General features: G+C 44.7%; 1 protein-coding gene across 1 annotated transcript; it reads right to left on the bottom strand.

The window, feature by feature from the left end:
• Positions 1–14,671: 14,671 nt before the first annotated feature.
• On the bottom strand, positions 14,672–15,962 carry LOC109760381 (uncharacterized). The gene has a single exon (XM_020319210.4). It carries the CDS (start codon positions 15,877–15,879, stop codon positions 14,899–14,901), a length of 981 nt encoding a protein of 326 aa, XP_020174799.1. The 5' UTR covers positions 15,880–15,962; the 3' UTR covers positions 14,672–14,898.
• Between the last annotated feature and the right edge of the window lie 11,396 nt (positions 15,963–27,358).

The raw sequence follows: 27,358 nt of genomic DNA, 5'->3' as shown, positions 1-27,358 counted from the left end.
TGCAGTTCTTTTAGACATGGCAGATCCTTTAACTATGGAACATGAAGGAGGGGAACAGTTACGGAGATGATGACAGTGCAACTAACATAATGAAGCATACAAGGACAATGATGCCCTTATCAAGCAAGGCATCAACAGTAACACCATTCAAGTGTCCAAGTCATAGCTGAACTCTGGAAAAATAACTGCAAGTAGAAGAATATCTACTCTTGCAAATGTAAGGTTCAGTAAGCTAGCAGGTCACAAGGTAACCTATGTACATAACACAAGTTTACGTCTCCAATGTGGATCATTCTGAAATGTATGAGTGAGGAAATACTCCTATTTATGCATCCAAGCCAACAATTCGGCGCAGTTCTTCGACAATAAGATAATGCATAGCAGATGAATACTGAAAACAAAAGTGCTTCATGTTTACTGGCATCTGAAAACTACAGGCTTACAGCAGCGTACCAATTAACGGAACGGAGCTTCTTCCGACACCTAAGATACCACTATCATACGTTCTGACCAAACACTTGACTGCCACTAACATCAGCACTTAAGTATGGGCTTAACATGAAACAGAAACCCATGTATCAGTGACCAGAACCTGAAGTGCTGATCTTCACTGAAAAAGAGAGCTACAAAACCATCTGATGCCACAGTAACTGAGCAAATCTTTCGCTGTCGCCCTGATGCAGTACAGCTACAGTTGTGCAGTACCAGCGCGGTGAGCATGAGCCCGCAGGGAAGTGGTGGGCGGCACAAACGGCGACTAAACAAGGGGAAAAGCGGGGGAATCGATGGAGACGCTCACCGCGGAGCTGGGAAAGGAGACGGCGAGGCCGAGGGTGGTCGGGGCAGCGCGGATCGACGCCGAGAAGCAATGGTCGGTGATGAGGAAGAAGAGGTCGATGCGCTCGATCCTTGATGACCCGGCTCCAATCCGTGGACGTAGGCGATGTGCTCGATGGTGTTGCTCCTGGCACAGTCACGGTACGACGACGACGACGGAGCACGGGGCGGTCGGTGGCCGCGGTGACGCGCGGTGGCCACGCTCGGGGAGGCAGATCTGGAGGAGGAAGGGAGGCCGAGAGGGCGATTGAGGAGTGGAGGGAAGCTAGGGTCGGGGCGGCGGCGCAGTGGGTCGGGGGAGGGCGCGTGGCTGTCTGGCGAGGGAGGGAGAGAGGCCAGAGGGAGAGGGGAGCAAGTGGATGGGGGGAGGGTTAGCAATGGCGCACCTCTAGGGGTGCGCCATAAACATACGTATATCAATGGCGCACCTCCCAGGGGTGCACCATTACTAACTTTTTTTTTGAATTTTAGTTGCATGTATTAATTTTTTAGAAAATGACCATAAATTTTAAAATGTTACGATATAAGTAGTTATTACTTTTTGTGAGTTAGAAAAATGTTTAAAAATATTCATGAGTTCAAAGAATATTAACAAATTCATGAGTTTGTTAATAATTTTTAGTAGTTTTGCAAAAAAATAGTAGTGGCGCATGGGGTGACTGGTGCGCACTAGTAATGGCGCACTGTGCCACGGTGCGCCATTAATATTTTTGGAAAAAAAAACAAATTTTGTTAGTAGTGGCGCACCATGTTTGTGGTGCGCCATTAGTGTCTATCACACTAATGGCGCATCAGCACACGGTGCGCCATTAGTATTTTTGGAAAAAAGAAAGAAAAATCTTAGTAGTGGCGCACCATAGTTGTGGTGCGCCATTAGTGTCTATCACACTAATGGCGCACCAGCACACGGTGCGCCACTGCTATATAGTAGTGGCGCACCACATGTCTGGTGCGTCATTAGTGTGCATATTGTCTATAGCCCTTTTCCTAATAATGAGTTGTGCTTTTCAGGGGGCATCTACGCTTATGGAAAGTCAAAAACGTAAGATAGCAATATCATATTTGAAATGTGCTCTATTTTCGGATGCCCTCGAATCACAAGCCTAACCCGCCTACACTTTGCAGGTTTGCACAACTCCCCCGAGTGGTGACGACGAGAAAGCCAGGCTAATGGAGACGGCGAATGGAAGACGCAGTCACCGAAAGGGTACAACAAGGACTTGGACAATGGACGTCGCCTTAGGGTGCATGGAGAGTGCATGAGGGCAAAAGTTCCCAATCCGACTCACTTTTTCTTGTTTGGTAGGGTGCATGGCTCACCTGGGCTATACCCATCTGATGCATAAAAGGGCCCTCAACCATGCTTATCTTATGCACCCCGGACAGGGTGCATCATTCAAAAAAGATCACGTTGTTTCAATTTTGTGTTCACGTTGTTTCAATGTTGTTCATCATTCAAAAAAATCAAAATTCGAAATTGTTCAGCATGTCTAAACACATGCAGGCTGCCAAACAAAGTCTCAACTCAGCATGTCTCTGCGCATACATCGCTGCCAAACAACAGTAACTGCATGTGGACTCAGCATGTCTACACTCAGCATGTATGAGAGAAGAACAACTAGGTTAGGTCCATACATGCTACCAAACACATCCTTAGTATAGGTTTAGGTCCCCCCCTTTTAATGAAAATTGTCCTAAATGTAATGATGTGCCCCGGTTTAAATGCAAATCATTCAGTTTCCATGTAATTCGTCTAGTTTGTTCAAACCCAGCTTGAAATGTATGCGGATAGCATTGGATGGCCGGCTCCCACATCCATGTCTGCGGACTGGCCCTCCTGTCTGCAGACGTATGTGGTGTCCGATTTACAAGTCGGTGTTGGAGACTATGTAAGCACACCATTTGGAGCTAGGTTGCCCCATAAGTATGTCTTTGACAAATATAGCAGAAAAAAATATAGGTCGAGTGATGATTGGATTGGATCGGATCGGCTGCCTTCCGCAACCATTGGATGGCGTGCATGATAGTAGTTCGATCTCCCCTATGACATATCGTCCAGTCATTTGCAACATGGCTCATGTTATGCTTAGGTTTGCAACACGAGACATTTTGTCCGTCTAAAAAAATTAGCCGCCTTGTTGCGCTCCATCAACCGTCAGAGCACCCAGTGATATGCAACATGGATAATGTTGTGCTTGAGGCTGCAACATGAGCCATGCTGCATGCCTTTATTGGTGTTTTCTTGGTCAGAGACAACAATTTCCTTGCAGATCGACGACTTCTTGTCTGCTGCTTCTACAAGCTCATGTGTTTAAAAAAGTTTTCCCGAGGCAGAGACCCAGAGGCGGCATTGGGCTATCACTACTACACATTGTGGGTGGATGCAATAGGAAGAAGACTTCGGCACCACCCAAAATTGAATGCTATTTTATCTTTCTGTATGGGTGTGTTTGTTAGCCATGTTCAAGAATTCATTCGATTAACCAGTTAACTTCCGATTAATCCCTACCCATAGGGTCATCGAGCAGCCGATAAACTGATAAATCATCTGATTAATTAATTAATTAGCCAATTAGCCTATTAATCCCCTAGTTGCCCGCCAACCGAGCAGTTAACGATTTTTGTTTGTAAGGACTCTGATACTTGATATATGACCTAGGGGCACTTCATAAAAAAATTGTTTTGTTCTTTTCTTTGAATTTTTTAGCTATTGTGCCTAAGTCTGGAGCGAGTAGGCCTGACATAAGCGTGAGGCGGTAACGAGTACCCCCGCAGATGCTTCCTAGCAGGAAGTTGCAAGTGCGGGGGGGGGGGGGGGGGGTGGGGGGGATGTGTCATGCACTGGGAGCACTCGTGGGATCTCGTATTTTTGTTTATGCATGTTTTTTTTGTTTTTGGTTGATTTTTCCTAGTTTTCGTAATAATTATAATAATTAATGCACAGTTGTGCTTCAGTGTGAAGCCCATTTGTGCTTCCGCAACACTGTACTTTTAAAAAACTCAAAAGTATAGTTGTCCTTTCATGAGAAGCATAGATGTGCTTCTCGAAAAAATGAAAAGCATAGTTGTGCTTTTCAGGGGGCATTTACGCTTCTGGAAAGTCAAAAACGTAAGATAGCAATATCATATTCGAAATGTGCTCTATTTTCGGATGCCCTCGAATCACAAGCCCAACCCGCCTACACTTTGCAGGTTTGCACAACTCCCCCGAGTGGTGACGACGAGAAAGCCAGGCTGGCTGGATCACCACCACCACCGCACCGGACCCTCCACGGCCAACCAGACTCCTTCACGCTGGCGGCGGCACAACGAGTCTACTGATATTTTTTGCAGTGAAGGAATTTTTTTTTTGGCGGATAGTGAAGGAAATTCTTAGCCACTCATCTCACGACTTCAGTGCAAAAGTCAGTCGTACTTTTCCAAATTCTCCACCATATATGGTCTATGTAGCTTAACATGGCTGTACATGCATTTTATTCGAATAAAAAGGCTGTACATGCATTTGACTTGGAAAGTCAGTCGTCTATGTAGCTTTCCACGTTCGCCATTGGCATGCGATGTCACAAGACAGACTAATTGCAGTTACTACTAGAACACGTCAAAGGACGGCCATATTTATTAGTAACGTCGAATAGTGACATTGCCTATCGATCAGTCAGTACAGTTACTAAGCTCCCACGAATTGGAGATCCGTGGTTGATCGAGGCTGTTAAAAGCGCGTGGGTCCAACCTGTCATTTGGTGAGAGAGAGCGAGATTTACCGCCTAGGCCCAAATTGTGTAGCCTGTTCACGTATTGCAATTGGGCCTCCCCGCTCTCTCCTCCTCACCCTGAGAGGGTCCTGCATGCTAGGGTTCCCAGCTGCCGCCGCACAACTCCGCTCTCCTCTGCTCCCTCCTGCCAACATATACTCCTTTCCTAGCGCCGCCCCGGAGCCCCGCTGCTCCGTCCGGATGAAGTTGCTCCGTTCCGAGGCCCAGTGTGATGCTCGACTCCCCTCCGCAGTCTCCGCCTCCTCCTCCTATATTTGGGCATGTGCACCAACCATCCGTGGAGCTCGGGGAGGGGCGACCATTCCGGGTCCGACGTGGGCAAGGTGGAGATGGGGACGGCGCCGATAGAGCACAGGTCGGGTGCAGTCAATGGTGCACCGAGAAGGGCGGCGCTGCTCTGGTCCTGAGCTCGAGGCTTGGACGACAACGGCAGAGCACGGGTCGGGGGCGACTGGCGCGAGCGAACTCCAATAGGGTGGGGTGTGGTCGTCCGCGGATCCAACGACTCTTTACTGCTACTTAGATTTTTTATGCACTGCTTAATTTTACTTTCATATAGTATCTTCCATATGCTGTTGGTACTTGGTAGTTTAGCTCACCACTTAATTTTGGTTGATTAAGGATAACAGATTGGAACGAATTAAATCACACTACAAACTGACTTCTAATTGGTAACTCGCTTGGTATACTCTAATCTACAATTACCTTCATGGCAAAGTAGCCATCCATTTTGAGTCTGAATTTTGCCCTGGGTCGGCCCCGCGCGGCGACCAGGGGGAACCCTAGCGCCGCCAAACCCTCGGCTCCCTCTCCCACCTCTCCTGCCCGCCGCCGCCGGGGCGCGCCGTCGGGCAAAGCCCGGTTGGCGTCGGCGGCGGCGGGATCTCTCCTCCCAGCAGCGGCCGGACCTGGCGCGGGTGGCGTTCGGCGGCGGTTGGCGGCGCGTTGGCGACGGGGCGCGCCGGCGAGGGCTCAGGGGGTGACGGCAGGAGCTGCTTCCCCCGGTGGTCGCATGGGGGCCGTTCGGGCGCGCCTATGGTGGCCGTGATCGATCTGTTTCAGATCTGACCGCCGGTGCCTCGGGCGGCGCGGGTATCTCGGGGCGGCGGCCTCGATCGGTGGCGCGCGGTGTGGCCTGCCTGGCGGGCGGCACCCGCGGGTGCAGATGGGGACCTTCCACGGCTGCGTGGGTGGCGTGGAGGCGGCGGCGGTACGACGGCTCCTCGATGGCCGCCCGGAGTTTCATGGAAGGCGTCGTCTCCGACTCGATCTACTCCGGTTCGTGCTGGCTACGGTAGCGACTACGGTCGATGCCAATACTGCCTGGACGGATCTGGCGGGTGGGCATGGATCTGGGGGAAACTCTAGGCCGGCGTGGCGGACGCACCAAAGTCGACACCCTTGGCGCCGATTACCTTCCTGGAGGCTTAGGTGTAGATCATACGCCCCCACCTCTGCCATGAGCGCAGGCGAAAGCCTCTGTTCCTCTGTTTGGGCGACGATGACACTTTGGTGTCATGTTCCTTCCTGAAGGCGTCGGCCGAGGACTGCTCAGGGTGGTGGAGTTGCTGGTAGTTCCGAGTCGACGCGAGATGGCATGTAGGTGGAGCGGTGTGGCATCAACAGTATCATCGACGGTGGGTCTCGGCGGCATGGCGCAGTGGAGTCTCGGCGTCCGATGCGCGGAGATGGACTCGCGCAGGAGGAGGAAGCTGTCTGGCGTCGTGGTGGCGTCGACGGTAGCTAGACAGTGAAAGGGAGATGCAACAGTACAGCTCTGAAGGTGGATTGGTGGCAGGTGGCTGCGGCGGCCTCATACCTGGCAGGCGTCCTAGTTGAGGAGTGCGCCGGACTGGTAGGTGCCCCATACCCGGCAGACGTCCTGGTTGATACCTTAGGTCTTAGTGTTTAGATTTGGCTGCGATGTCTGTTTGGTATTAGGCCCAGACTATCAGCGCCCCTTCATCAATTGGATAGGTGTAGCGACAGTTGTTGCTTAGACAGTGGCTTTAGTCTTGCTGTTGTATGACTTTGTAATGTCTTGTGAGAATAATTAATAAAGTGGCCGTATGCATCGCCCAGATGCAGAGGCCAGGGTCATCCTCCTTTTCTAAAAAAATTGAGTCCGAATTTGTTCAGTTGCCTAATCCCTTGGTAGGTTACTATGACCAATTTATGAGTGAAGTTGCTAGAAGAGAGGTCTTTAGTGGCCTAAGACGATTAGCAATCTAAGGAGAATAATAAAATCGGAATGCCAGCAACGCGGGGGATTGGTGTCTATAATGCCATTGCCGCCTATGAACTAGAGGTCGGTATGACAAAGTTATCTTCATTATATTGGTAAAGAGTAAATATAATTTTTCACTCTCTTACTATTAACTTTCAGGTACAGTATTACCATAATATTGCAGATGATAAGTGCAGACATATTGTGCAAGGAATTGAAGATGATTTATCTGTAAGTTTTGTTTCCTCTTCCTTGCGGGTTCACTTCTTAGTTCATGATTTTTTATTAGTTTCTTCACGTTGCGAGAAATTAGTTAAGGCCACCCATACTGTACAATACCTTTATCACTAGAGATATTAAGCTCCCAGGAATTGGAGGCATGTGGTGTTGAAATTATGTGTCCTGCAACTATATTAAAATTACTATAAGAATACCTCATTATGGAATTATACGTCTATTCATGAATGGAATTACTTTACATGATTATCGGAATTATCAATTGTTGGAACATACTTAAGTTATATGCTTAAGAAAGATGGTCGATTATCAGTGGAATACAATATACTATATATTGGAAAGACTACCCGGTATAGTGATAATCGGAAGGAGCTAGATCATATAGTTAGATTACAGTCTTAATGTTGATCTATATAATTAGAGGAATTTACACTCTATTATGACGCGTCGCTCACAAGCGCGTGCTCGAGGGACACAACGAGTAGAATCCGTTAACAGACAAATTTGATCGTGGTTGGTAATTTGGTCTGGAGTCTATCCCAGAAAACTAGTTGAAAAGACTAGGAATCTTATGTGTAAAAGAGGTGGACTCTTTGAAAAGACAGTATAAGAAGGTCCCTACCCCTAGCCTCAGATATGCGAATTGTGAGTGGCACCATGGATAAGCATAGAGGAATTAGGAGGTAGACCGCAAATCCTAAATTTTTAACATTGGTATGATGACCGCCGGCGTCGGCCGTGAAACTTTGGTCGCTCGCGTCGCCGTCGCGATCCTAGCTACATCCGATGTGCATCTCTGCCTTCGTGGTCGCCACGTAAATCCATTGCGATCTCTATTCGGGATCGGGTTATTCTCGCCAAGTATTTTTCCTATCAGATCGATCTGGGTTGCGCTGCTTTCCGCGGCGCCTGTTCTGTTCGCGTGTTCCGATCGGATCGAAGGGCCTCGTCCAGGCTTGCTGCATCAGGTCCGCACCATCATGATCTCAGGCTTGTGGACCGAGGAAGTAGCAAGCAGGCCTTTGCATGCTGATATCTTCTTGCGCGAAGATCAAGATTGTTTTACTCTGCGCATGGAACATAAGTCTTCTTTACTGCCTTGGTCAGATTTTTGCTTGTTCACGGGGATCGAGGACAGGAAATCAAGCCTATCATTGCAAGTATTGTGCTAGTTGTACAGGAATCAATCATGCTAGCATACTTGGACATTGCTGCCGGTGCCTTGCTTGGGAATCAAGCCCATGACGAAGCCCGTCGATGAACTCTCCACACGCGCCAAGTCAGACAAGTTGGCCCTCATCGACCTTGCGACGGAACCGGCGTCCTTCCGCCGTGCCTCACCGACTTCACGTGGAACCCGGCGCCTCCTGTGGCGACTGTCCGTCCGTATACTCGCCATGTCCTCGCCATAATGATGTTGCCACTACTCGGCGAGCCGAACGAGGGCTGCTCGGAAACTGCATGTCACGGATACGCCTTCTACCGCTTCTACGACTTACAAGTCCCTCCAAGAATTACTTGGAATATCAAGGCAACTGTGCGGCCAACCTGCCGGCCGGAAGAACCAGATGCACGTGTGCATACGTGCTTTTTTCGAAGGAGTATTATGTTTTTTCTGCCAAGCCGTGGACTACTCTACCAGAAGAAACAAATTGAGTAGCTACACGAGGAGTAAGGGAGCATCTCAATGTTTCACGGAATTAAGTTGGTTATGTGAATTTATCATATCAAAGTCTTCGCCAAGTCTATCGATCGATAACTAATTTTAATTTCACACCGTGGTATTCAATACCATTTATGTCTAACTTGTTTAGAACTCACTGACTACATGGCTAATCATGGTTTGGAAGCTACGAATAAATTTATTTCCTATGAGAAATTGATCGGTTTATTGAATAAACAAACCGGAAAAGACCAAATTAATATGCCACTGTTGAGGAAAAAAATATCATCGATAGCAAATGGCTTATGTACTTATGATAATTCTATAATTTATTTATTGGCTGTTAAATATGAGAGTGAACAAATTGCATGGAAAATTAGTGCAATCTGGAAAAAACAAATCTGGTGTGGTATCTCTCGGGAAATACATATTGCTTGCTATATATTGATTATTTCTAACTCTATGCCAAATTGATCAAATAATTCATTTTTCAATTTAAATATATTTGATATTTGCAATGTGGGACATTATTCTATCTATGGAAGAACATAGAAAACTTTCCGGGGAAAGGGTTTGGTCAAATATATTTTTACTACACCATGGAAAGGAAAATATAATATTTATCAATGGAATTGGCAAAGAGGAAGTGAAGGATAATTGTGGTAATTATACCAACTTTGCATGAAAAGGAATTCATGGAAGTGTCTTTGTTGAGCAGCACTTATTTATGGAGGAAGATGGGAACCACTCTGTGGAAAAGGAAATTTGCTCTCACTTAACGGACAGTACGTGCAACTTCAGTGAGAGGAAATTTGGTTTATTGTTCTCTCTTGGAATCTATTGACTATGTTATACTACTTGGAAAAGAAGGAGCGGAAATATTGCTCAATAGTAAAATTAGTGCATTACTAAAAAAATCACACAATGGTCTATCTTTCTTGATGTCCATTGGAAGTTAGCGAACCAAGTTGTTTATATTCGGCAAAGATAACTCCAGATGGAGGAATACCGACAATGGGAACACATGCTTGGAATCTTATTATCTACATCATCAACGACTTGGTCACATATCTTGGAACAGGATCAAGAGGCTTATTGATTCTGGAATTTTGGACTTTAGTCGGAGGACTATGGTACATGTGAAGCATATATATATGATTTTTTTATGATACACTTTTTAAAGGTGGAAGGTAAAAAAGGGCGTCACATTGTTATTTAATTGGATATACTTATGGTATTTTTTATACACTCCCACTAGAGATCTGATTATTAATTTTATCTCATTCATTGATGATTGCACTTGATATGGTTATGTATATATTTTTTTAAAATACAAGTCGGAAGGTTGTATTGTGCTGGTCACATGTTATACTGAAGTGGAAAATCAGTTGTGGAAAATCAGTTGATTAAATAATATCTTAGTTTTAACAACCGATTGGTGGGGGAAGTACACTTCAGGAATATATCGTTTGTATGTAAAGAGCATGGAACTATTCACCATTGAAATATATCGTACACTCCACAATTGAATGGAGGAATTGAATGTCTTGTATAATCCCCTGTTTCTTTGGAAAGAAGCATTGCGTACTGTCATTCGTTGATATCATTCTCCATCTAGTATAGTCACTTGACTGGAAGGAAATCTTCTATTTTGGCATCAAATTCTCAGTTATTACAAAGCGCACACCAGAATTTTTTCATGGTTATTCTAGTGGATGAAAGGGTGTTTCCATAATTATCTGGAAAAGGAATACTGGTGGAAAGTAGGAACACAATAATTATTATGATCAAGGGTGGAATTATTGACAATCAAACTAGAATATAATCTTGACCCCAAGGAAACTACAAGTGACACTCCCAACATGACATGCTTAGAATAAGTGGGAGGAATTGGCTTGGAATATAATTGTTACCTGTTGTTGGGGGGTGTCACTCTAAATTTTAGAGGAACCACTAAATTCTCTTAAAGTTTTTTATCAATGTCAACTATGGGTGTAAGTATCGTGGGAAGGAATAAACTCAAATGAGGAAGAGCATAGTTTGGGAATTTAATATCATACCAAATAACCGCAAGCCTATTGTTTGGAAGTGATTTTTTTTCTTGTAAGGATATTTGGCTCACTGGAATATTATAATGTCACACTTGTTATTCAATTATTCACACAGAGGGAAATATACTTTGTGGAAACTCTCTCTCCTGGAATTTTGGGAAAGAGGAACTAAAGACATGGTTTGCTAATTGAGTATATTAATGTATGTCTTATATCAAGCTTCACATCAATGGAATAGCAGGTCATATGGTTTTCTAAATGAAGCACGGCGGTCATCTAGAAATGTAAGTACAAAGTATTTTGCATTATTATTGTATACATTAACATTGTTTTGTTGTTTGCAATGATAAAGTCACATTGATGGAAGTGAAAGCTTGGTCATCTTTTAACTTTCCTATGAAAGGAACATTTGAAACATCCTATGTTTTACGAGTGGAAATACATAGAAAATATTTTGAAGTGTTTCTCTGTGGAAAATTGCAAATCTGTTAAAATAACTTTGATAAAGGGAATCATACTTAGTGAGGAATAATATTTGAACTCCTGAGGAAAAGTGGAATAATAAATGGTACTAGAATTCGTATGTATCTTCATTATATTATCATACCTTAGCTACCATAAATTATGCTGCATTCAAGCAATGGAAGGAAAGACGAGCAGCTAAGGGAATCTCACACATCATATAAGATTGTGGAAAGTGCATCGCAACTTGTCACTTGTTCTGGAACATATATTAAAGGTTCACTGACCGAAGTCAGGAATTTCTTTCAAAACATGGTTACTGATGGAACTTCATTTACTGATTGGATTTGATATTTATGTGGTTTGAAAACTTTATTCAACATGGTTATCTTCTATTTGACTTGATGTTGAATTATCATATTAGTTATATATGTGATGGAAAATAATTGATGTCGGATTTCACTTGAGGAAGCAAGATACTCAAGGTGCCTATAAAGGTGGAATTACACTTGAGGAAATAATACTCGAGGCATCGAGGACAGCTGTGCTGGAATAATTAGGCGGAAACCAAAGGTCTCTAGTGATCTTAAGTGTCACAACAAGGAAACATATTGAAGGGAAGTATCACCATATATATATTTGGGGGTTTTCAACATAGCGTTAATATGACTGTTGATCCCTTGACTAAGCCTTTTAGTCGGGAGGTATTTGGTAAGCATGTTAAGGCTATGGGTTTATGAATATTTGAATGATCGTTTGGGACAAGTCGGAGATGTTGGAATTATGTGTCCTGCAACTATATTCAAATTACTAGGAATTACTTATATTCAGAATACCTCATTATGGAATTATACATGTATTTATGAATGGAATTACTTTACATGATTATCATGGAATTATCACTTGTTGGAACATACTTAAGTTATAGGCTTAAGGAAGCTGGTCAATTATCAGTGGAATACAATATACTATATATTGAAAAGACTACCCGGGTATAGTGATAATCGGAAGGAGCTAGATCATATAGTTAGATTACAGCCCTAATGTTGATCTATATAATTAGAGGAATTTACACTCTATTATGACGCGTTGCTCACAAGCGCGTGCTCGAGGGACACAACGGGTAGAATCCGTTAACAGACAAATTTGATCGTGGTTGGTAATTTGGTCTGGAGTCTATCCTGGAAAACTAGTTGAAAAGACTAGGAATCTTATGTTAAAAAAGGTGGACTCTTTGAAAAGACAGAATAAGAAAGTCCCTACCCCTAGCCTCAGATATGTGAATTGTGAGTAGCACCACGGATAAGTATAGAGGAATTAGGGGGTAGACCGCAAACCCTAAATTTCTAACATGTGGTGCGTCGAGGCTATGATGGTCGGTCGTGGCCCCACCTATCTGTGATTGACTCGTTTAGTGCAGTCCGCTGCGTATGGGCCTGCTTTTGTGTAAGTCGGTTTGACCCATTTAGCTATTTGAGTTACCGCACACCCCAACGCTAGGGCTTTGCCTGCCGCCGCCGCATTCGCTTCTCGCCCTTCCCTGCCCCAGTCGTCGCCGCCACCATCGGTGGAAGCCACCTAAGAATGGCCGTAAATACTTTCGCAGCTGCCATCCCCTCAACCTGAACCAGTACGGCGAGGCTTCCCGGGGGAATAGGCCGTGCCATGCTCCTCCTCTCCTTCAAATGGTGCGACGAGGAGGGGCAACAGGCCACCAACCCAGGGTGCCCAGCTCGATCTGCATCAGCACTCCACCACTAGCGCTCTCGGCCTCTCGCTACTGAGGCTTCACAGAACTGCCATTGTATCCCCACTGGTCCCGTGCAGCATCTGGCGTCCCAACCTCAAGGTCCATAGTTCTTCTCTTGTGTCTTCCTATCCAGTGTTCCGTTTTGTTGCGAAAATGAAGGAACCTGTGCTAAAGAGAAACAAATTTAGTTTAGGTAGGATATATAGTTGATGTAAATTAGCCTTTGGTTGCATATTCGAAGTATCTGTATTAAGCTCATGATAAATATTATTTGGTTCTTGGAGGAAGAAGCCTCGGACATAGTTTTGTACATCATATTGTTAGAACTGTGCTATTGTTTAGTTCAAATTTGAACTAAAACCATAGACACTTATTTTGGGATGGAAGGAGTACAAATTATGCCTAATGAACTGTATTTTTTTTTGGGACGGAGGAAGTACATCATATAGTCAGAACTATGCATTTTTTTCCCAAAATATACAATTGAATCTTGCTAGGGCATTTGACGTCTGGTCTCTGCGATTTGGATTCGTAGACTACAGCCGACTCACGCTGATGATCCACTTACCACAAAACCTGGATATCACACAGAGAAAATAACTGCGGCAAAATAGAAAGACTTTCCGTTGGGTCAAAATTGATAGAGCAATCCAATCACATTGAATGCATCAAACAGAAAACAATGGTTGATAGAGAGTAGATGTCACACGTCTGTGTTCCAGGCGCGGCAAAGCGCGCGTATCCCTCTGGTCTACTACTATGTACCCAAACATCGCTCTGCGATATTTTAATCGTCGAATATCATCTCATCTTTGGGGAAAAAATCACAGAAAACCACGTTTGGTGCAGGGTTGTAACACGTATGTAGCTAACACGTATGTAGCGCTAACTTGCGTCTTTGTGTGTTAAAAAAACTTGTCTATGTACGTAGCAAATAGTTAATGAGAAGAGAGATGTTTGTGATAACATAATATGTTTTAACATAAACATACCCAACGTAAAATGACTCTACATCTAAATAAATTAAGGCTTGCATGATACCACACATATTACTATCCACTATGAAGGTAGCATATGTTAACATAGACTGATAACATATGTTTAACATAGACTAGTAACATATATGACTTCCAACTATGACCAGCCTAATAGCGAATCTGACCAGTGGGACCCGTGAGTCAGTCCAACATGGACTTCCAACATGCTCATTCTTTGTCGTGTCCGTGTTTTTACACTCGGCTTACTTTATGTAGTGACTGTTCGTTAGTCATTTCTCTAAAATAATTAAAAAATCAAACAAACAACAAAACCGGGTAAAACAAATTCATATATAGTCCCGCAGGTATGGCGCTTGAGCGGATGGCGACGTTTCTTCTTCGAGTTTGTCTTTCGGGTTTCGATTCCCCTCGAGTTCATCCGTGTGGACATAGTCGAGAGAGCTCCCGCGTATATTTCTGCCATCTTCTTGGACAATGAGGTTAGGGTTTCTCGTCATGTGGCGAGATTCGGTCGTTCGTTGGTCTCGGAATCTTGATATAATTTTTATTATGTTTGAGATATTTTGTACTTTCGATGAACTTTTGTGTAGATCTGATCTTTTCGCAAAATAAAATAAAATCATATATACTAGTATGCAACAAGCTGCCTACAAGCGAAGCACGACAAGTTACATTATAGTAGTATACATGCATTCCAAAAGAAAAACATGTATATAGTAGAACAATCTGGCTTGCCCGGCAAGTGAAAATTACTCCCTCCGTTCGGAATTACTTGTTATAGAAATGGATAAAAATGAATGTATCTATAACTAAAATACATTTAAATACATTCATTTTTTGGATGAGTAATTCTGGACGGAGGGAGTACATGGCAACCAATCGGTATGACAAGTAGAATGATCAAGCGGTTGCTTCTTCCGTTGACGACAACTTGGCGTATCCAGTAGCCCCCAGCTGGTTGTCGCTGTTCTCTTTGCGCTCGTAGTAGAACGCGGTCATGGCGCAGACGGCGAACAACTGCACCAGTGCCATCAGAACCGCGTACACAAAATCTAGGAGCAGCCCAAGCGCCACGCTATCATCACCCGCGCACGTCCTTGCGAGCGTGTGCACCGGCGATAAGACGGCGGCCAGGGCGCCGGTAACGGCGACGTACAGCACGACCTGCCTCCTCTTCCCCTTGGCCAGCCTCCACGCCCTGCCTAACGCGGCCGCGCCGTGGCAGCCGGGTTCGGCCACCGCCACGACGATGCTGAAAGAGCACAGGAAAGAGAAGTACACGAGGAAGACGGTGGCCGCACCGACGATTAGAATTGACGCCAGGAGGAGCACCGCGAAGTACTGCTTCAGCATGACCATGAGGACGCCGAGAAGCGCGCCCACGAACGCCAGAAGCACGGTGCAGACGATCTCCAGGACGTAGACGAAGGCGAGCGTGAGCAGAGGGCCCTTGAGCTGCGCCTTGGCTTTCCCCAGGAGCGCGCCCAAGGAGGTAGCAGCAGGCTGCTCCTCGTCGGAGTACGTGGAGACGGCGGCGAAGAGGAGGACGATCCGGACGGCCGAGCTGACGACGACCGCCAACAGGAGGAACCCCGCGCCCACGAGCAGGAGCTCCCTGGTGTCATCCTGGATCTCCTGCACGAGCTTGGCGAACTCCGGGCTGCCGGGGTCGGTGCTGTTCAGCGCCTTGGCGTCCAGCTGGATCTCGTCGGCGAGGGGCTGGACGGCGAGGTCGCCGCCGAGGAGGAGCAGCGCGGTGGAGGCGATGACGACGGCGTAGACCGCCAAGAAGAGCCTCCGGTTGCGGGCCGGGAGGAGGAGGCCTTCCTTTAGGAAGTTGAAGAACGAAGGCCCCATGCTTGGAGTCGATTTGGTTGCCATGGCTATGGCCTATGGATCGATCGAGGAGCTAGCTAGCTCGGGATGATGCTGCTGATAGAAGAGAGACGCACAAATGTTCATATATATCAACGAGGGCCGGCGACTGGGTCAAGGAAGGCAGGGGATTATTATTGGATAATTAACGCGTGGCGAGCACTGTAGCGACTAATGTGTAATGAATGAACATGAGTAGGAGACTTTGGTAGCTGCTGTGACAGAGTCTCAATTGCCACGAAGGCGGGTGTCTGAACTGATCAACGCCGGGTGTGATGTGACTACCTACTTTTCAAAATCTTTTGTGGTGTCTATAAGAGCAAATCCAGTAGAATCGTCAAAACGATAGCCTCTATAACGTGTACTGTGCGTACTCTAAAATTGTAATTTTTTGGAGGCCACAAGGACAGAGCAAAGCACGAGCTGGGCGAACTAAATTATGCCAATAGAGTTTGCGACCAAGACAAGATGGCTGCTCTATCTCCAGGGCGCCGAGCACGGTGGCTTCATAAAGTTAACAGTTCAGCTGCGTACATTCTCGTATAGAGCGGAGATCAGCGCTTGTGATTGAAAATCCGGTCATTTTTGTCAATGGCAAAGAGTGACAAGACCAGCAGCAACCAGAATATGCAGCTTGCGGGATGCAGGCCAGCGTAGATGAGCACGTTGAACAAAATCCAATAAATCCATGGAGTTATAAGCAGCGTCAAGCAGATCAAACCTCTCCCAGATAGCAGGGGCACAAATGCATCTCAAAGCTAGATGACTGATGGACTCGATAGCTGGGCATATATCACAGCAGGCATGTGTAGCAATAGAAGACCACTGCTTCTTTACCATGTTGTCACGGGTATTCAGGCGACCCCAAAAAGCCAACCAAAGGAAGATCCTGTATTTCAGGGGGATAACAGGATCCCAAACCCACTGCTGGAAGCTGCTGTTGACGCCTCTGAAGGTAAATAGATGGTAAAAAAAGGCAGTAGTGACTTCTTTGTTGTAGAGAGATGAGAGACGGTGATCTTGACTGCTAGAGGAGGGCTGAACTCCCAGTAAAATAGCTAGAAGAAGCTGCAACTCTCGAGCTGCCGTTCGGGACAGATTTGGGTGCAGTTCGATGTCCCAACAGTTGTCAGAGAATTGTGAAGCAACACTGCACCAGGTGCTCTTGGCATAGGAGAGAAGAACTGGGAATTCATGGCACAAACGTCCAGCAGGCAACTACTTGTCCTTCCAGAAAGAAATAAGGTGTCCAGTACCCAGGGAGCAACTACAGGCAGACATAACCAGGGGGATAAACTGTTTGAACCCCTTCCAAATTGGCGTATCCTTGTAATGGGCACCAGAAAACACCTGATTTTTGACAATATTGAGCCGCAAGCCACTGGAAGCAGGGGATATCAGACCGTTGCAGGACCTTGGCAACAAATTTGCACACCATAGCTTTGTTATGAGCATAGAGATCTCTCACGCCAAGCCCACCGGACTCCTTTGGTAAAGTGACGTGTTCCCATGCCACCAGACGGTGACCGCCTTTAGCATGATTCTTTCCTTGCCAAAAGAACGCTCGTAACAGGCTCTCCAGTTTAGCAATGGACTCCTTAGGCCATAGAAAGCATGTCATAAAGTAGCTCGGGATACTGGCGAGGACTGAATTGATCAAAGTTAGACGGCCACCGGGAGACAGAAGGGCAGCCAACCAACCAAACAGCCGCTTATCAACCCTGTGGATTACTGGCAGAAGCATGCCATGTCCGATCTTGTGCAGAGAGAGAGGAAGGCCAAGGTATGTGCAGGGAAACGAAGAGACGGGGCAACCCAAGAGGGCAGCAATCTGGTTAGCAACTGTATTGTCCAAACATATAGGGACCAAGGTGCTCTTGTGAAAATTAATTTGCAAACCCGAGAAGTCAGAAAAAGCTGTAAGGATTTGTTTGACGAGGCTGGCCTGCTGTATATTGCCCTGAAAAAGTAACAGTGTGTCATCGCGTATTGAAAGACAGGAAACAATCGATCCGACCCAACCGGATGAACCAGATTACCCGCTTCAAATTGGGCACAACATAACCTCTGCAGCACATCGGCAACCAGGATAAACAAGTATGGTGACGTGGAGTCACCCTGCCTCAGCCCTTTCTTAGCCAAGAAAGGATCACCAAGCTCGCCATTAACCATAACTCTTGAACTGGCTGTCGAAAGAAGCGAAGAGACCCAGCTGATCCATCACTGAGGGAAACCTCGGGCTTCCATGATGGTATGGAGGCACTACCAGCTGACCGTATCAAAAGCTTTGCGGAAATCAAGCTTGAGCGCTACCATAGGAAGATTCCTCTTATGGGCAGATTGAACCATATCAGCGGCCATGGCAAAGTTTTCCACAATAGACCTCCCTTTGGCAAAACCGGACTGAAAGGAATGAATTAGATGCGGTATCTGACTCTGCAGTCTGCGGGCAAGAACCTTGCTGGCCATCTTTGGTATGCTGTGGACGATGGAAATAGGCCTAAAGTCCCGCAGCTCCAGCGATGTATCTTTTTTAGGCAGGAGTGAAATGAAAGCCGTGTTAATTCCTGTCAAGTCCACACGGTTATGATACAAGTCTGAGAAGAAGAGCTCGAGATCAGGCCTGAGTGTGCTGTGAAACATTTTGAAGAACTCATTAGTGAACCCATCCGGGTCGGGGCTTCGGTTATTTGGGGAATGGTTGATGGCAGCAACTATCTCAGACCAGGTGAACTCTGCTTCAAGGCAGGAGAGGTCCAAAGTGGGGTACAGAGAGCCTAGTTGTACAGTTGGCAGAGAGAGAGCGGGCTGCCCAAGAAGTTCAAAGAAGTAGTTGGTGGCAAGCTGTAGTTTATGTGCATTATCAAAGAACTCAACCCCTTCATGAACAATAACTCTGATCTTATTTCTCCTTGCATGACCGTTGGCTGCCGCATGAAAGAATTTCTTGCTCTCATCCCCAGAAACACACCACCGCAACTTGGCCCTCCTGCGCCACATCTCAGTTTGCCACAGAACAAGCTGTTCAGCCTTAGCAGAAGCAAATTGCCTGAGAACCTTTTCCAGCGAGGATAGCAGGCGCCGTTCCTCAAGCATATTGAGGTACTCAACCACATGCTTGTTGTTATTAATAAGCAGCTTGAGGCTGGCCCTGTGCCTTTTCCAGTGTCTCAAGGCGGCACGAATGCGCCTCATTTTGAAATTGATAAGCGAGGCAGAGGACTGAAACTGTCTAGTACCCCGAGTCCAGCCCTCCAAGATGATCCTGCGTGTGTCCTCCATAGCTAGCCAGTGATTCTCCATACGGAACAGATTACTTTTGTTAACTTGATGGCTGAACTGAACCAAGATGGGCACATGATCAGAGGTGACAGTAGGAATAGCAGAGGCAGAAGTTTGAGCAAACCCTAGCAACCAGTCAGTATTCACAAGCACTCTGTCTAGACGCACCAATGTTGGATTATCCCTTTTATTTGACCAAGTGAACTTTCTGTTACTGACCTCGATCTCATCAACACCATGATCCCTGGTCCAAGCATTGAACATATCCATCATAGCCCAGTTGATACGACCACGTGATTTTTCATGCTCAGAACGATACATATTAAAATCACCAACCAACAGCCAGGGATCAGACACCATGCCAACAGCCGAGTCAATAACATCAAGAAAAGGAAGTCTGTCCCGATCCAAACAAGGACCATAAACAGCCGTGAGTAAGAAAACAGAACTGCTTGAGGTGGATGTCATTCTGATAGTAATGTGATACTTGTGCGCCACGATGATCTGCCCACCAACAACAGAAGAATCCCAGGCCACCAGCAGACCACCAGATGAACCATCAGAGGGGAAAGCCTCAAGGCGATCCAAATGAGGGGGGAGAAAGGCATTCAACTTTCTGTGCGGGAGCGATTCCAACTTAGTTTCCTGCAAGCAGACTATACTAGGACGACAGGAAGTTAGGGTGTCGCGGACCAAAGAATACTTATCCTTATCACCAAGGCCACGAACATTCCAATCAAGAACTTTCATGGATTGCAAGATGCAGCAGCAGCCCAGCATAAAGAGAGAACACAAGTTTGAAATGCTCATGCGAAGGAAAAGCAAAAGACGCGTACATGACAGGCTCAAAAGAGACCTCTAACAGACAGAATCTGAAACAGACTACAGACGCTAGAGCAATGCAGGAACAATGCAAATGAGCTAGTGGAAAGGTGGTGAATGGCAGCGACCAACGCTGCAGCCAAACTCCAGAAGAACTAGACCTACACATCCAGAGTGGCGCAGTCACTGACGGAGGAAGCAGAGGCGCCACCAGCCTGGGGGAGCGAACAACCCCACCAGAGGAAGAAGCTTGAGCTTGTGCCTAGGCGAGAATGGCGTCAGCGTTGAGGTCGTAGCATTTTGCCAACTGCTTGAGCTTACCCCTGGTAAGCGGCCTGGGGGTGTTGGAGAAGGGAAGCTTCAGCAGGCCAGCCACGGCGGCCACCTTGGGCACCTTGCGACGGCCACCAGGAGAGAGGGAGCGCCTGCCTGGAGCGTGATACGTCTCCAATGTATCTATAATTTATGAAGTATTCATGTCATGTTTACAATATTTTTATATGATTTTGGTATGATTTGATTAGAACTAACCCGGACTGACGCTGTTTTCAGCAGAACTACCGTGGTGTTGTTTTTGTGCAGAAATAAAAGTTCTCGGAATGCGATGAAAAACAACGGAGAATTGTTCTGGAAAATATGAAAAATACTGGAACAGAAATCTACCGGAGGGGAGTCCTGGGGGGCCCCGCGAGGGTGGGGCGCGCCATGTGCCTCGTGGACTCCCCGAGGGCCCCCCTGACGTGAAATCAACGCCAAACTCTTCTATAAATACAGAAACCTTCGGGAAATAACCTAGATCGGAAGTTCCACCGCCGCAAGCCTCTGTAGCCACGAGAAATCAATCTAGGCCCTCGCTGGCACCCTGCCGGAGGGGGCCATCATCACCGGAGGCCATGGAGGAGGATCCCGAAGGGGCCATCATTGCCATGAAGGCCAAGGACCAGAGGGAGAACCTCTCCCCATCTAGGGGGGAGGCCATGGAGGAGGAAGCATAAGGGGGAGAACCTCTCCTCCTCTACCTCGGTGGCGCCAGAGTGCCATCGGGAGGGGAATCATCGTCGCGGTGATCGTCTTCATCAACATCACCATCATCATCACCATCATCATCTCTTTTACGCGGTCCACTCTCCCGCACCCTGCTGTAATCCCTACTTGAACATGGTGCTTTATGCCACATATTATGATCCAATGATGTGTTGCCATCCTATGATGTTTTGAGTAGATATCCTTTGTCTTTGGGTTGATTGATGATCTAGATTGGTATGAGTTGTATGTTTTATTTTGGTGATGTCCTATGGTGCCCTCCGTGTAGGGTGTTGCAGTATGTCCATGGTTTACTTATTGTCTGCGTTGCTTGAGTGACAGAAGCATAAACACGGATAAGTGGGTCACGGCGTATGGGATAAAGGGGACTTGATGCTTTAATGCTATGGTTGGGTTTTACCTTAATGATCTTTAGTAGTTGCGGATGCTTGCTAGAGTTTCAATCATAAGTGCATATGATCCAAGACGAGAAAATATGTTAGCTTATGCCTCTCCCTCATATGATATTGCAATAGTGATTACCGATTTTGTTAACAATTGCCTAGGAAAATTCCGCACACCGATCCATCATTATTCCACACTCGCTATTTATAATATTTAGTAATATATTCTAACTTTATGATAACAACACCTACTTTTATATTTTAGCTCTCCGATACCATGCAAAGCTATCCTCTTCATACCCACAATGTAGTTTTATTTCTCGTTTCTAGTTGGAAGCAAATGTTCCGTGTACGTAGAGTCGTATCAGTGGCGGATAGGACTTGAGAGAATATTGATCTTACCTTTAGCTCTTTGTGGGTCCGACACTCCAAACTTATCACTTCCACCTTTGGAAATTGCTACGATGATTCCCTGCACTTGGGGATTATCAAGCTCTTTTCTGGCACCGTTGCCAGGGAGCAATAGCGTGGGGTTGATATTCTCGGGTGTGCTTGTTTGCTTTCTTCACTAAGTAGATTTTCTTTTTCCTTTTTGTTTCTGTTTAGTTGTGGGTGAAACATACAAAAAAATTAAAAGAATTAAAATACAAAAAATTTACTTGCCTCTCATGCCTAAAAAGTTTTTCAAAAAGAGAAGTGGTTGGAAAGTTATGCATTGAAGAAGTGAGGGTCGACCTTGAGCACTTGTGTTCATGCTTACGGAAACAATGTAGAATTTTTCATGGAAGTTTCTCTGTAAATAATTATCCCCTTATATATATATCCATTGTATTATAAAAATAATGTGCCAAGCTTTGGTTTTAGGATGATTAGATTGCTTGTTTACTATGTGCAGAACAAAAACAGAAACTTTGGCTCTAGTGCGTGAATTTACATTTTTTACTGGAAAGTCAAATGGGTCTGAAACATTTTGCACATTACTTCTGTACAAATTGGTTAAATTGTCATATTTTTTAGAATTTTTTGGAGTTACAGAAGTTTACTAAACTTCCAGATTACTACAGACTGTCCTGTTTTTGACAGATTCTGTTTTCTATGTGTTGATCGCTTATTTTGATGAATCTATGGGTAGTATTGGGGGGTATGAACCATGGTGAAGGTGTAATACATTAGATAAAGTGCTAATATGAAATTGGAATGAGTTTGCAACAGTACCTAAAGGTAGTGATTTGCTTTAGTATACTAATGGATCTCACAAAGTTTTTGTTAAAGTTTTGTGTGGATGAAGTGTTCGGAGATCGAGGAGCTATCAATATGAGAAGAATAAAGAGAGGCAAGAGTTCAAGCTTGGGGATGCCCAAGGCACCCCAAGTAAATATTTCAAAGGATACTCAAGCATCTAAGCTTGGGGATGCCCCGGTTGACATCCCATCTTTCTTCTTCAACAAATATCGGTATACCTAGGTTTTTGTTTTGTTCACATGATTTGTGTCTTTTGTGTTTTTTTTCCTTTAAGAAACATGCTAGTATGAGATAGCCCTTCATTGATTTATAAAATACTTCATGTGCTGCACTTATATCTTTTAAGAATGATCTTATAGAATTGCTCTTTGTGCTTCACTTAAATCTTTTGAGTATGGTTTTATAGAATGCTTCGTGTGCTTCACTTACGTATTTTGAGCTTGGATATTGGTTAGTCTATATTAATTGTAGAATGTTCCATGAACTTCACTTATATCTTTTGGAGTATGAATAATACTATCATCTAAAGCGGGTTTGGAAAAGTGTCAACTTTAGGAATTAGTGATCCCACTATTCTAAATGAAAATAATTTTGCTTACGGGAGAGTAGAAAAATTTCTATGCTTGTAGATCATGAAAAGAATGCTTTATGTGATGGTTATATTGTTGAATTCATTCATGATGATACTGAAAATTATTATGAGGGAGGAATATATGCTTGTAGGAGTAGCAATAATACCAACTTTCCTCTCTATGTGCTTAAAGTTTTGAAGTTATACTTGTTTTGCCTTCCTATGCTAGTTGATTCTTGTTCCTATAAATTGTGTGCTCACAAAATCCCTAGGCATAGGAAGTGGGTTAGATTTAAATGTGCTAGTCATATTCTTCATGATGCTCTCTTTATGTTTCAATTCTTATCTTTTATGAGAGCATCATTGAAATCATCATGCCTAGCTAAAAGGCATTAAGGAAAAGCGCTTATTGGGAGACAACCCAATATTTACCCTTACTGTTTTTGTGTTTACATGATTAAGCTACTGTAGTAATCATGTTTATAGCTTTTGTTTCAATAAAGTGCCAACTAAGACCTTTGGGAAGACTTGGGTGAAAGTTAATGTGATCTTGCTGTAAAAAACAGAAACTTTGCGCTCACAAGATTAGCTGTCATTTTTTTACAGAGGAATGCTTTTGAGTTGATTATTTTTGCAGGAAATTAATAGACAAATTCCTCAGGTCCACCAATTTATTTCATAATTTTTGGAGTAGCAGAAGTATGGTTGCTGTTAAAATCATTACAAACTGTTCTGTTTCTGACAGATTCTGTTTTCATTGCATGGTTTGCTTGTTTTCTAGTTTCTATGGCTTATATTTCTCAATATAAATTGTAGAAATGATATGGTACAGTAGGCATTGTGTGAGAACAATTATGAACCTTGTCTTTGACAGTACCAAAGTGAATGGTTTACTCTTTATCATACTAACCTATCTCACGAAGTTCCGTTAAGTTTTGTGTGATTGAAGTTTTCAAGCTTTAGGTGAGATATCGATATGAGGAGAATAAGAAGTGGAAAGTCCCTAGGCTTGGGGATGCCCAAGGCACCCCAAGCTAATATTCAAGGAAGACTCAAGCGCCTAAGCTTGGGGATGCCCCGGAAGGCATCCCCTCTTTCGTCTTCAAAACTATCGATATACCTTACTCGGAGCTATATTTTTATTCGTCACATGATATGTGTTTTGCTTGGAGCGTATTTTCATTTTACTTGCTATTTGAATAAAATCATTGGATCTGAAATATTAAATGAAAAGGAATCCTCCCATGGCTAGTTAATTATTTGACTACTCAGTGTTCTTCACTTATATCTTTCGGAGTAGTTTATCATTTACTCACGTGCTTCATGTATATCCTATGAGTGAATGGTTGAATGAATTGAATATCATAAATCTGAATTTATATATGTTTCATATGCTTATAACATGGGGAGTAATGACTTCACACATAATAAGTGTAGGTAGTAAACTTATTGAAAGTTAGCAAACGCAGAATTGGTCGCTTGAACAATTCATGAAATAATATTGAAGGAAGAGAGATTTCACATATAAATATACTATATTGGACATCTTTTTGTAATTGTGAGCACTCATTAAAATATGACATGCTCAAAGGTTGATGTTGGACAAGGAAGACAACGAATGGGTTATGTTTTCTTATATCCGAAATAAAGTATATTGTCATGGATCATCCAACATGCTGAGCTTGCCTTTCCCCCTCATGCTAGCCAAATTCTTTGCACCAAGTAGAGATACTACTTGTGCTTCCGAATATCCCTTAAACTAGTTTTGTCATGAGAGTCCATCATACCTACCAATGGATTGAGTAAGATCCTTCAAGTAAGTTGTCATCGATGCATGCAATAAAAATTGTTCTCTAAATATGTATGATCTATTAGTGCGAAGAAAATAAGCTTTATACGAACTTGTGATAGGGAAGAAATAAAAGCGACAGACTGCATAATAAATGTCTCTATCACAAGAGGCAATATAAAGTGACGTTCTTTTGCATTAAGATTTTGTGCATCCAATCTTAAAAGCACATGACAACTTATGCTTCCCTCTACGAAGAGCATATCTTTTATTCTTGTCTTATACCTTATACAAGAGTCAAGGTGATCTTCACCTTTCCTTTTTACATTTTATCATTTGGCAAGCGCATTGTGTTGGAAAGTGTTGGGGAACGTAGTAATTTCAAAAAAATTCTACGCACACGCAAGATCATGGTGATGCATAGCAATGAGAGGGGAGAGTGTTGTCCACGTACCCTCGTAGACCGATAGCGGAAGCGTTTAACACAACGCGGTTGATGTAGTCGTACGTCTTCACGATCTGACCGATCAAGTACCGAACGCACGGCACCTCCGAGTTCAGCACACGTTCAGCTCGATGACGTCCCTCGAACTCCGATCCAGCCGAGTGTTGAGGGAGAGTTTCGTCAGCACGACGGCGTGGTGACAATGTTGATGTTCTACCGACGCAGGGCTTCGCCTAAGCACCGCTACGATATTATCGAGGTGTAATATGGTGGAGGGGGGCACCGCACACGGCTAAGAGATCAATCATCAATTGTGTGTCTAGAGGTGCCCCCTGCCCCCGTATATAAAGGAGCAAGGGGGGTTCGGCCGGCCTAGAGGAGAGGCGCGCCAGGAGGAGTCCTACTCCTACCGGGAGTAGGACTCCCCCCTTTTCCATGTTGGACTAGGAGAGGAAGGGGGAAAAGGTGGAGGGGAGGAAGGAAGGGGGGGCGCCCCCCTCTCCTTGTCCTATTCGGACTGGGGGGAAGGGGCGCGCGGCCCTGCCCTGGCCTCCTCTCCTCTCTTCCACCTAGGCCCACTAAGGCCCATTAAGTTACCGGGGGGTTCCGGTAACCTCCCGGTACTCCGGAAAAATCCCGATTTCACCCGGAACACTTCCGATGTCCAAACATAGGCTTCCAATATATCAATCTTTATGTCTCGACCATTTCGAGACTCCTCGTCATGTCCGTGATCACATCCGGGACTCCGAACAACCTTTGGTACATCAAAACATATAAACTCATAATATAACTGTCATCGTAACGTTAAGCGTGCGGACCCTACGGGTTCGAGAACTATGTAGACATGACCGAGACACCTCTCCGGTCAATAACCAATAGCGGAACCTGGATGCTCATATTGGTTCCCACATATTCTACGAAGATCTTTATCGGTCAGACCGCATAACAACATACGTTGTTCCCTTTGTCATCGGTATGTTACTTGCCCGAGATTCGATCGTCGGTATCTCGATACCTAGTTCAATCTCGTTACCGGCAAGTCTCTTTACTCGTTCCATAATACATCATCCCGCAACTAACTCATTAGTCACAATGCTTGCAAGGCTTATAGTGATGTGTATTACTGAGTGGGCCCAGGATACCTCTCCGACAATCGGAGTGACAAATCCTAATCTCGAAATACACCAACCCAACAAGTACCTTTGGAGACACCTGTAGAGCACCTTTATAATCACCCAGTTACGTTGTGACATTTGGTAGCACACAAAGTGTTCCTCCGGTAAACGGGAGTTGCATAATCTCATAGTCATAGGAACATGTATAAGTCATGAAGAAAGCAATAGCAACATACTAAACGATCGAGTGCTAAGCTAACGGAATGGGTCAAGTCAATCACATCATTCTCCTAATGATGTGATCCCGTTAATCAAATGACAACTCATGCCTATGGCTAGGAAACATAACCATCTTTGATCAACGAGCTAGTCAAGTAGAGGCATACTAGTGACACTCTGTTTGTCTATGTATTCACACATGTATTATGTTTCCGGTTAATACAATTCTAGCATGAATAATAAACATTTATCATGATATAAGGAAATAAATAATAACTTTATTATTGCCTCTAGGGCATATTTCCTTCAGTCTCCCACTTGCACTAAAGTCAATAATCTAGATTACACAGTAATGATTCTTACACCCATGGAGTCTTGGTGCTGATCATGTTTTGCTCGTGGAAGAGGCTTAGTCAACGGGTCTGCAACATTCAGATCCGTATGTATCTTGCAAATTTCTATGTATCCCACCTAGACTAAATCCCGGATGGAATTGAAGCGTCTTTTGATGTGCTTGGTTCTTTTGTGAAATCTGGATTCCTTTGCTAAGGCAATTGCACCAGTATTGTC

This window comes from Aegilops tauschii, chromosome 1 (genome assembly GCF_002575655.3).
Source record: "Aegilops tauschii subsp. strangulata cultivar AL8/78 chromosome 1, Aet v6.0, whole genome shotgun sequence".
Taxonomy (NCBI): Eukaryota; Viridiplantae; Streptophyta; class Magnoliopsida; order Poales; family Poaceae; genus Aegilops; species Aegilops tauschii.
Note: the sequence above shows the minus strand (reverse complement) of the source record. Positions and strands in the feature narration are given on the sequence as shown.